Raw genomic sequence first — 11,310 nt, 5'->3', positions numbered from 1 at the left:
GAAACAATATTACTTTTTAAAATCTATTAAGAAAATTCAACATTTGAAAGAATTATTTCACGGGGATGGGCTCCGATAATACAGAATGTTTATTGGTCTTAGGGTGTAGTTAAGGTTGTACGTAGATAATGACTCCAATCATATAGCTATAATACACATAATGAACATAACAAAAATCGTCCCTTGTGCGTTAAACGATATAATAATAGTTCATTCAACTAATTGCATATTTAACGATCCTTCATTACAACTTTGGCTGCACGCCTATCTCGCAGACATTTTGCTACAAGTTGTGCCTGTCGCTATAGATAGGTGTGTCTAATTATCGTGGTTACACGGATGTGTTTCAGCCTTCAGGTGACGCCAATAAACATGTGCTGTGGAATGGATCATGGTAATAACAAACAACAATTTGTCATAATATTATATCCTCGTCGTGGGTGGGAAAGTACGTCAGAGGCATATCAGAGACACGCCTGTGGTATAGGGAGAAATCCTTGGGTGGAGCAAACGTAATCCGGTTGACTATGGTTTAGTCTTCCACTTGCACCCATGCAGTTGATTGATTTACTATCCGGCTGCTCTGAACGCATCATTAATGAAATATATACTTTACATAGTTTAGTACATCATTAAAAATACATATTCTGTGTAGTTTAGTACTTGATGTAGTCTTCTGTTGTGTTTTAAAACTCGAATGAACAAGTATTAAATAATGTTCTATGGAATATGTGAACTGAATGGGATGTATGAACATAATTTTAAAGTTCTCCTGATGTCGAATAACGAGTATAGCAAATTATTACATTCAGCTATAGTTTAAATAATGAAAATTATATATCAATTATATAAAGAAGTTAGAACTTTTTTGCATATGAAGTGCAACTACTACAAGCTAGATGTTGCTTTTTCTTTGATTATCTAATGCTAGTTAGCGTTCTCTTTATTCAACTTGCCATGTTAATAGGATAGCCTTAAGAGTGGGCATATCCTGTCGATTCTGTTGAAAACACATCGCACATACATTACCTACCTACACTCCATCCGGGATGATGGTTTACTGCAGGTAGGGATATGGGGTCGTAAAGGATTTATTGGAAATCTAAAATAACACTTTATCAAAATTATGTAATAGTTTCATTCATGTCTTATTTTAATAGTTACGATTGTAAGGGTACACATGACCTATCATGTAGGGGGTTAGCAACAAAAGCATGTATATAGTTTTTAATAAAAAGTTAGTTTGTTTTAAAAATATATTTACCAACATTAAATTTAGGCAAATGTTTAAAATAGGATTTTAGAAGCTTCCATGCAATAGCAAATCACCTGTTTTTCAATATCAGTGTATCAATGCGTTTATGAACAGTTAACCTCTGTCATAGCATGAATTGTTATGTGATATTTTAAACATAGTGCGCGAAATAAACCAGGAGCTGGCAGTGACCCACCTGAAAGCCACCTCGGTGCCCCTTGCCATACGCCACGCAGGGTGTGAGGGGAAGTCGGAAACATTTTCATGTAGGCACATATCCGTTGAGGTCCATGTTTATAAAATCCAACGCTCGCGGTTCCCACATCCTCTTTAAATTGAACCTCTGGCACAGACAGTGCTATAGAAGTTTATATTGAGAAACCCGTTTAGGTCTAGAGAGAAGTGATTTCTATCTTCTGAAACCACGGCTGCAAACTGTGCAGTAAAAGTGAGGAGGGAAGCAGCAGGGCACCGATGGCCCTAACAATTACGGGGACCTGGCTATGCCAGGCGCTCGTCTGCTTTTCTGTGATATCATCTGGTTATGGGTACGTATAACTTATATCGTTATAATTAATTTACACGGCACGTAATGTAATGAAATGGAATATAAGCACCAAGCATGCTGAAAAGTTTGCCGTAGCTAAAACAATAGGATTTGCACATAGCTTACCATTGTTATTAAATTTTGCGTTTTGTGCTATAACCTTGTTTCTCGTTATTTTATGTTACGTAGTCGTATTACGTTACGTAATTATTGGGCGTGACAACTATGAATATCATATCATTAAATTGTTATTGCCATGGTTTATTCACTTCCTATATATTCCTACATTATACATATAACTGTGTGCATAATTGTGAGGGAACGCGCGCGTATTATTGATGTAATGTAATAAGCGATTTGTGACCTACGTCATAATTATAGGGACGTTTTTTTTCAGTGCCAGTGATTATATGAGTCAATTTAGCCAATATGATGGGGAGCAAGGGGATTATCCCGTAGGACAAGGCGATTATCAATCGGACTATGGTACGTGTTACTATTAATTCATGCACCTACAGTAATATAGCAACTAGTATATACAACTAGTATTAATTATTTAGTATGCACGGTGTTGTAAACCTTCCTGTTGCTATACTGTTTTGGCTTATATGTCTATATCTTCTACAATTCACTTAACGTATATTCGTAACCTTTTCAATCAATTAACATAGGGTACGTTACCAAATTTATTATAGTATTTAAATTGTTATAAGAAAATTATGCTGTTAAAAAACCTTTCAAGTGGGATATAATACGGTTGAATTGTACAAACGCTCTTTCTATCTGCCACGGAGAGACGTCCGTATATATAATACGAAATTCGTATGCTGCGGTCTTGGAAGTCCAAACATACATTAGTAATTGTGTTAAAATTTTATAATTGATCTAAATTCAATGGCATTTTGAATAAAATTGATACGTTTTATATAGTTTATCATCAATGAACAGACCGCAGCGTACAGTTAATAAGCTATTTGCGGTAAGAGACTATTTCATGGTGATGAACAATTAATAAATTAGAGGAATCTGTTTTCAGGACATCCTGGTGGCATGGACATACTAGGTAATGAATATTCTTTGATCCGAGAACACAGTGTATTTAAATAAATGTCCACAGCCCGTTACACGCGTTGTGTGTAACATTAATTTTACGTCGTTTTTTCACATTTTTGCTTAACCAAATAATATATTAATAATTTCCAAAAATAATTTTACATGCTTTGGCGCGTGTGTGTAGTACATATTTAATATTTCCGGAAAACTAGCTGTGATACAAGAATTTGTTGCCCAACCGAAACTGTCTGTGGTAATGTTATTATATCCGATAAAATATTGCAGGAAATATATGCGAATTTCCAATAACACCTAAGAATTCTCGGATCGAGTGCTCAACGACTGGTGACAACGTGAAGAAGTAAGCGCTAGTCAATGGTGTCGATTTGAATGTACGTTGTTAATGGACAGACAAGAGTACCGGGGTTTTACCGAGAAGAACACACAATAAACGACTGTTTACTCTGACGTGAATGCGTATGGGGGTATTTACGTGCTACATAGCGCACGAAAAACGCGATTTGTGGTATCACAGCGCGTTTTTATCTCTTCCTGTACAGTGGTACATGTTTATGAGCCATTTCCTACAGTTTGTTATGACTGTATGTTTCTGCTAGTCGTCGTTGATTGTTGAACGAAGATATATAAACACGAGATTTTATGTTTAAATAGAGCACCTTCTGCTTCTTCTTTTTAATGAAGAGCTGAATAGAAAATATGTATTCGATTATTTTCTATTGGGCATTCGTGTTTGTGTACAATCGAATCCGTAACAATATGATAATGTGTATTGTAACTCATTCCCAAGCAAATAAATCCAATGCAAATGTATTTATATGCGTCATGCAGACGCTGTAAAGCGACCTGTCACGATGGTTACCACTTCCCCACGGGAGAAACTCAGTTAGTAAGCGAGTGTAACAGCTACATAGGCCGGTGGGAACCTGTGAGTTCCTTCCCCGACTGTGAAGGTAAGATGATCAAAGTTTATCACCGGACTTGTAATGAATTAGAGGAGCTTGCTTCACCACGCTTAGAAAATATACGTTACTGCGACAAAATTCATGCTCAATAATGACAAGAATACTATACGGTGAGACAGTATATGCGTTACGCGCAGCTGCAAGGAAGAGACGAAGATGATTGGTAATAAGTTGGATAAAGTTTCACAGTACAATATTTAATTTTCTGCTAAATAATGGGCAATATTTATATTTCAATATTATTGATAATTCTTTGCAGCCGTATGTGACATAGACTGCTTGAATGATGGTAAATGCCAGCATAATCAATGCGTCTGTCCAGCCAAGTTCAGAGGAGATCGGTGCCAGTACCGTGAGTATTAAATCTATAAATCATAAAATTCTCCTGTATGATATATTTGTTATTTAACTGTAATGTGGGAAATACAGTTTTCTATTGATTTTTATATGTACCTATACCGCCAATTTTTATTTCTTTTTAACACCCAGCCACTTCCAACTGTGGTACCAAGACACTGGGCTTTATTGGCCACATATCATGCACTCACACTCAGCGAGAAAGCTCCTGCAAGGTGTCCTGTCCTCAGGGCTATCAATTTGAAACGCCGGTTACCAAAACCTACGTGTGTGACTTGGAGGGAACTTGGAATCCACCATCTGTACCTAGGTGTCTTCCCACCGGTATGGCCGCAGTAATCATCCTCCGTTTTCTTGGTTACCTGTAATAGACAGAAATTGCCAAATGACCAAAATTATTACCTTCCATTGGTGTGCGTATGTTTGTTATTCATTTTGCTTACTTACTTTTTATTTATTTTTGACTTACAATTGACAGGTAGATAGTAAACGAAAAAGTACATTAAAGTCGTGAACCGTGCATCAACGTGGTTTAGATATTAATGTACTGATAAACATTTACTATTGATCTCGCTTTGTTTCTAGATTCGTTTCTCACATCCGCTAATGACATCGTACTTGGTAAGCCAAAACTAGATGCGAGATTTTATTAATTGCTTTTTATGCATGCTGTAATCTTCACATTTCATTGACATGGGCGCTTATATGTGTGAGAAGATATACGAAACAGTAACACTTCGTAGTTACCTAATAAACTCAATTCGAAGAAACTAGATAGGCCTAGATATAAGTTCTCAATGATTGATTGAACATATATGATAATATATACGATACCACGCAATGGTGCTTTCCTGGTCGGTATTTTCCCCTTCCTAGAGCGATTATTTTTATGTGAATCACAGGTGAGGCACCGTCAAGATATGTAGGCACCTGCAGCAGCTGGGGGCAGACTCACTATAGGACGTTTGATGGCAGAAACTTCAGCTTTAGGGGTCAGTGCACATACGCATTGGCCAAAGACTGTGTCGACAGCTCATTCTCCATCCATGTCGCTAATGACGACAACTGCTCAGACACGCATCGATGCAAGCGAATCGTGAAAGTCTATGCTGCTGGAATTGAAGTAATCCTCCAAAATAACCCAATAACAGGTAATTAATGCAACATTTAATCGACATTTTCATCAGAGCCGAAGTCAACAAATTGTTTAAACAAATGCCGGATATTTGTTACATTTTGCGTTACGCGCTGAAATGATATCGTCTATAGGTTTCCTAAGGCGCAGGTAGACGTATGCGAGTCTCTCTCTCTCCCTCTCTTTCTCTCTCGCCCTCCCCCCCTCTCTCTCTATATATATATATATAATATACATATATATATATATATATATATATATATATACATAGAGAACGACTCTGGTCGGCGAGCTTTGTGGGATACAGTCTACCGGCTCACCTTCATCCTGTGGCAGCCACAGGAAATTAAACATAAGGAAGCTGCTGCTGCACCTTGTCTGGTGTTCATAGTTGCAGCAGCCCACAGCAACCAACACACATCCGCCAGCAAAATTACAGTCCTATATGCGCTAACGGCAGGAAACTCACTATTTGCGTTATTTATTCATCAATGTATAACCAATTGCTTTGGATAAAAATCACGTACATTAACGGTCGTGTCCTACGTGTATAGAGTGAGATAAATTAGAACGATAGTTATATAGACAGTAAATGCTACGATACACCAAATATGTCCGTGAAAATGCTACGCGCTTGCTTCGACCAAACGAGCAGTTATGGACACCGGGGAAATATAACGCCATCGATTGTATGTACTTAAGCCCGTCTAGTACTAAATTATGCACGCGTCAAAATACTCAACGAAAATCCGCCGCACATGTGAGTATTTTGACGCATGCATAATTTTACTTGAGTAAAATTACTTAGAGCTTCTCCCGCGATAGCCGGTTGTATTATCGCGTTCGATGTATACTATGCGCCACCAAGCACGTGCATGATCCTGGATGGTACTCCTGACTGCATGTTAATGAGTGGCACAGTGAAGCAGCGAGCCAGCAGAGCATATTAGCCTAGCATCCTTTCCCAGGTTACATCCTGTGCAGTGTGCATAAACGCAGGTGCGCCAGACAACACAAGGTGCGACGTGGCTGATGTGCACACAGTGCTAATTTTAAAAAGCTTCGCAATTTCTGCACTATATTTTAACATGTGTCATGGTACAATATTACACACAAAAGTTTTATTCTCATATAGAAAGGACAGACCAGTAGAAAATACACAGCTGCAGTTTAAACAAGTATTATAATAAAAAATTGCACGATTTTCTCATAATCTTGAAAACATCGAGCAGCGTCCAGAAACAGCGTACGGAATAACGTGCGTATTAAAAGAATGAGTATCGGTCATCCAAGTTAACATGTATTATATTACCGTACCTTTGTAGACTAGCTAGTTACCATCGTTTGCGCTCCGCAGATAGCAACCGATGCGTTTCTATAACGTCAATTAAATTAATATGTTAATTCTACCATGTAATATCAACCCCCCTTGTTGCGTTTAGTGCTTTAAACGCATGGCTGAATTTATCACTAAAACTACGACACGGTTACATCCGTGACGAGATTTTACAGGATATGAGCAGGAACACACCACTTCCTGTGTATACGAGGCGCAGTGCACAAAATCTGCCTCGTTGCGTAACACCAATCTATTTGAATTGAATTCAATGGCTGCATTTATTTAATAAGTGGGATTGACCGGTGATAATTTAGTGACATGAATTGATGTCATTTATCATTTTTTGAGTATTTTATCAGTGATATTCATATTGGCATTTAATGGAAATGTCACTAGAAGTTTTTGAATTATTGGGTCAATTTCCGGTTAGAATTGTTTTGAGATATTTGCCATATCTCTGTACTGTATTTTTATCACATGACCTATATGCGTACATAGATGCGTCTGTTTGTCTGTATAGGCATGAACTAGCATATATATATATATATATATATATATATATATATATATATATATATATATATATATATATATATATATATATATATATATAATATTATCGGCCGAATTATGCCAATTAGTCGCACTAAGTGCATGCGCAACGCCTAGGCCACGACAAAATCACGTCATTTGTATAAATTAAATTTAAAAAACTCTTTAACATATGCTGTAAAATGTTCTGGTTTGGTAATGCCCTGGTGATGGCGATTTACGATTTGCCGCTAATGTCCTCTTCATGTCATAAACCTCACGAAAATTGACAAATACGAATGCTAACGGCTTATATGACCGACTCCTTTAAAATTAATAACCTTGGTAGGGCTATAGTCAGTTATATGCCGATAATATGTGATGAGATAGACAAGTATGTAATGTACGTAATACCCGAAGCATATACGATTTATTGGTATAATATAATATAACACACGAAGCCGCAATCAAATGTAATTCACTGTTTATTCAGGATTTCCAGGGGCTTACGTGAATGGCAAGAACATAGCGATTCCCGTGACAGTAAATGGTCTTCTTCTGGAGAAGACAGGAGGCTTGATTATTATGGAAAGTGACTTCGGTTTCAGACTGCGGTGGGACACAAAGGAAGCTGTCTTTATTGACGTGAGTTACCAAGCACCACAATCGTATCTCTCACATATAACTTATTGTTTATGCACTTATGTGCACTTATGCACACGATGAAGAGTAATTTTGTACTTCTCGCAGATATAATGAGTATCTTCGATTACATCTGAATACTTCGATTTCGATTTCATTCAATGTTATTTTCCCGTCGAAAACAACTCATTGATAACAAAGTTTAGGTGGGCTGTGAGCCTGCCTAATCAGGGCATCTAACTTTGTTTGCATATCATTGCCATTGTACAGGGGCAGATGGCTTGTTTAAGCGTGTTGTTGGGCTGTTTAATGTCTTTGCAATGAATCTAGAATCATCCGTATTTTATGTATTTTATTTTATGCATGCAAAAATTTTTTATGGGAATGTTAGAATGTTACCTGGGCCATATATAGACGTATCGATAAGTCCTAGAACAGTAAGCGCTCTTAGCAATGAACCGCGAGGAGCGAATCGCGTTAACCCGTTCGCTTGTTTGGTCAGGTAACGAGCGCCCTTGCGCACAAGACGTGCGGTTTGTGCGGCGTATTCGACGAAAATCGCGCCAATGACTTCACCACCATTGAAGGCCGCGTAGCAGCATCGCCTCTGGATTTTGCCACTAGCTGGAAGATGAACCCTGCCGAAGGTGGGTGACGGCAACAATGCTGCTGCTAAATGAATGCTGCTTAATCTTGTTATATATCCATTATCGCGAGCAATAAATCATACTTGTCATCTAATGACGACGTCAGGTGCTGTACAATTAATTAAGTTAAATTGATTGAGTGATTTGAATTAAGCCAGTCGCCGTGTCTGTATAATAGGTCTATAATTATATTAAAGTAGATAATCGCCGCTATACGCGTTTTTGTGTCAACGTATCCTTATCCAACAATTTCCATTTTTCCATCTATCAACCATAAATGTAATTATGAAAAACAATATTCATCATTGTCATTTCATTTTATGGTCAATGCTCTATGTTGTCGATGATTGTCTATGTTGCCCTAATTCAGATCAATGTCCAAATACGGAGAACGTAGAGAATGAGTGCAGTAGCGTCGTTGCCAGGGGTGACATGAGTATCGCACTAAATGCTGGCACCTCCTGTAACCGGCTAAGGTCTACGGAGTACGCCGCGTGCCACGACGTAAGCAGTTTGGTTGCGAACCACGCGAAGGAGATTGGACCAACTATTGTTATGAGTTATTTATGACCAACCTGGAGTTATTTTATATATATTTAATTGTATAATTGAGAACCTGTGAATATTTTTACTGTATCAGTGGCCTGCTGCTTTAACGCATTTAACAGGGTTAATTTGCAACGACAACAAAACACCTCACGGTATAATAATAATAATAAAAATGTTAGAATTTTCTTGCAGTTAAATTTCAACTATAACCATATTACGCTGTACCCGCTATTCTATAATGCTATCACATAGAACATGAAAATAACCCACATTTAATTCTACTTCGATTTTCTTTTATTTTCGCAGGTCTTAGATCCTACTTTCTACATTGAATCGTGCCAGCGGGACACGTGCAAGTGTGGCATGGAAAGGGATGACTGCTTCTGCTTCAGCTTCGAGGCGTATTTCCGCGAATGTTTCCGTATGAATCCATCGTTAGCATTCACGTGGCGAAAGACGGATCTGTGCCGTAAGTAATACTGCGAGCATTGCACGATTAGCGTCGATTTGAATGATTATATTGCTCATCGGAAACCAAGCGATTGTTGTCGCCATTGTTACCGCAGTTGCAGCGACTGCAGCGCCGTCTTTAGCAGCGGCACAGGCAGTATTAGCAGACAATATAATAACGTGCTTCATTTAATTTAGCGATGGATTGCTCCGCTGGCATGGAATACAACTCGTGCGGCACGTCGTGCCCCAGATCGTGTCGAGGTCAGGTTTATGACTGCGAGGATGATCACTGTGTAGAGGGGTGTCATTGCCCCTCTGGGTCAGTCCTACTTGATGGTAGGTGTGTTCGACAGGTGGAATGTCCCTGCTTCTACCAAGGAACCGACTATCCATCTGGTTCTACTATCGATCAAGACTGCAATCGTTGGTAAGCGGTATGATTTCGCCTACTGAAAAGCAGCGCAGCTGCAGAACGTGTAGTCATTATTGCGTGCTAGTTACTCTGTCTGCTAATAGTGTTATAATAAAGCGATTGGTTCCAGAGAGTTTGAAGTAAACTACCGCTGAAAACACGGCTTTACAGAAAAGTAATTTCATTGTTTACTCTCAACGCATTTAGGATGAAATTTTTACCGCATTCTTGTTCTCATAATTCGTTTGATGACGACCTTGCCATTGTAAAATCTTACAGCCTAGCATTCTTCCACCTATGACTATTATATAAAATGCTACCTACACCTCTGCCCGTTGACAGATGGTCATTCCATGCATCATGCAATGAGTTTGCATTCCATGCTGATGGGGGTAGCACACCCACTACCGTGTTTTGTATATGTTTTATTGGTCCCGTTGTGTGCTCTTGCAGTGAGTGTGCAGGAGGCAGGTGGCTATGCACAGCGAAGAAATGTGAAGCACGTTGCAGTGTAGTCGGAGCCCACTTCACGACATTTGACGGCACTAAATACAGTTTCCGAGGATCCTGTACCTATTACCTAATACATAACGACACCTTCTCCGTGGAATTAGCAAATCCTGGTAAGTGTTCTTCAATTCGCACGAGCACTCCCGTACGCCCGCCCGCCCACACGCGCGCACACGCACACGCATATACGGACGCACTCACGCACGCACGCACGCACGCACACAAACACACACACACACACACACACACACACACACGCACGCACACACACACGCACGCACGCACGCATACATACATACACACACACACACGCACGCACACACGCACTCGCACACGCACACACACACACACACACACACACACACACACATGACGACGTTGATGGTATCACTCGCTACATTCACACTTCACCTCGAGCGTCGTCGTCGTCATCGTCATCGTCATCGTCATCGTCATCGTTATCGTCATCGTCATCGTCATCGTCATCGTCTCTTACCCGCGTTCTCGTCCTCGCAGGTACCTCGCATCTGAACACACCACGCACAAGGGCCGCACGAACTTCGTCTGCGTCGACGAAGATCCGGATGTGAAACCAGGTGGCGTGACGAGCGTTGACGGCGGGCTGTGGTACGTCGTCGAGGCGGCGTGCGGGGCGCTGCCCTGTCCACGCTACGTCACCGGACGCGAACTCACGTGCGTCGTCTTGTACCAAGTAGCCGAGGCCGCGGATTGGCTGCACGTGACCGCAGGGAAAACGTTTACGATTGGCGGATATGGAGAACGCGGAATTGAATGCGTTTCGGTTAGCGAAACGATGTTTCTTGATCAGTTTTGTTTTTGGATTGAGAGTTATTTAGTTTTGAAATGTATTCGATCTTTAATCGCACTGCAAAAAGA

At 39.7% G+C, this 11,310-nt stretch overlaps 1 protein-coding gene across 1 annotated transcript in view; it reads left to right on the top strand.

The window, feature by feature from the left end:
• The first annotated feature begins 1,560 nt into the window (after positions 1-1,560).
• LOC106807875 (hemocytin-like) overlaps positions 1,561-11,310 on the top strand; it is a 62,784-nt gene continuing 53,034 nt past the window's right edge. Inside the window, exons 1-15 of the mRNA XM_014810366.1 lie at positions 1,561-1,803; positions 2,200-2,288; positions 2,839-2,865; positions 3,141-3,216; positions 3,705-3,826; positions 4,098-4,190; positions 4,328-4,519; positions 4,781-4,816; positions 5,098-5,346; positions 7,694-7,845; positions 8,345-8,489; positions 8,860-8,993; positions 9,345-9,507; positions 9,687-9,918; positions 10,357-10,526. Coding sequence (XP_014665852.1) covers positions 1,730-1,803; positions 2,200-2,288; positions 2,839-2,865; positions 3,141-3,216; positions 3,705-3,826; positions 4,098-4,190; positions 4,328-4,519; positions 4,781-4,816; positions 5,098-5,346; positions 7,694-7,845; positions 8,345-8,489; positions 8,860-8,993; positions 9,345-9,507; positions 9,687-9,918; positions 10,357-10,526 — 1,954 coding nt within the window. The 5' untranslated portion in view covers positions 1,561-1,729. The remainder of the gene's footprint in view (positions 1,804-2,199; positions 2,289-2,838; positions 2,866-3,140; positions 3,217-3,704; positions 3,827-4,097; positions 4,191-4,327; positions 4,520-4,780; positions 4,817-5,097; positions 5,347-7,693; positions 7,846-8,344; positions 8,490-8,859; positions 8,994-9,344; positions 9,508-9,686; positions 9,919-10,356; positions 10,527-11,310) is intronic.

This window comes from Priapulus caudatus, unplaced genomic scaffold, assembly GCF_000485595.1.
Source record: "Priapulus caudatus unplaced genomic scaffold, Priapulus_caudatus-5.0.1 Scaffold239, whole genome shotgun sequence".
In the NCBI taxonomy this organism is placed as follows: Eukaryota; Metazoa; Priapulida; class Priapulimorpha; order Priapulimorphida; family Priapulidae; genus Priapulus; species Priapulus caudatus.
Note: the sequence above shows the minus strand (reverse complement) of the source record. Positions and strands in the feature narration are given on the sequence as shown.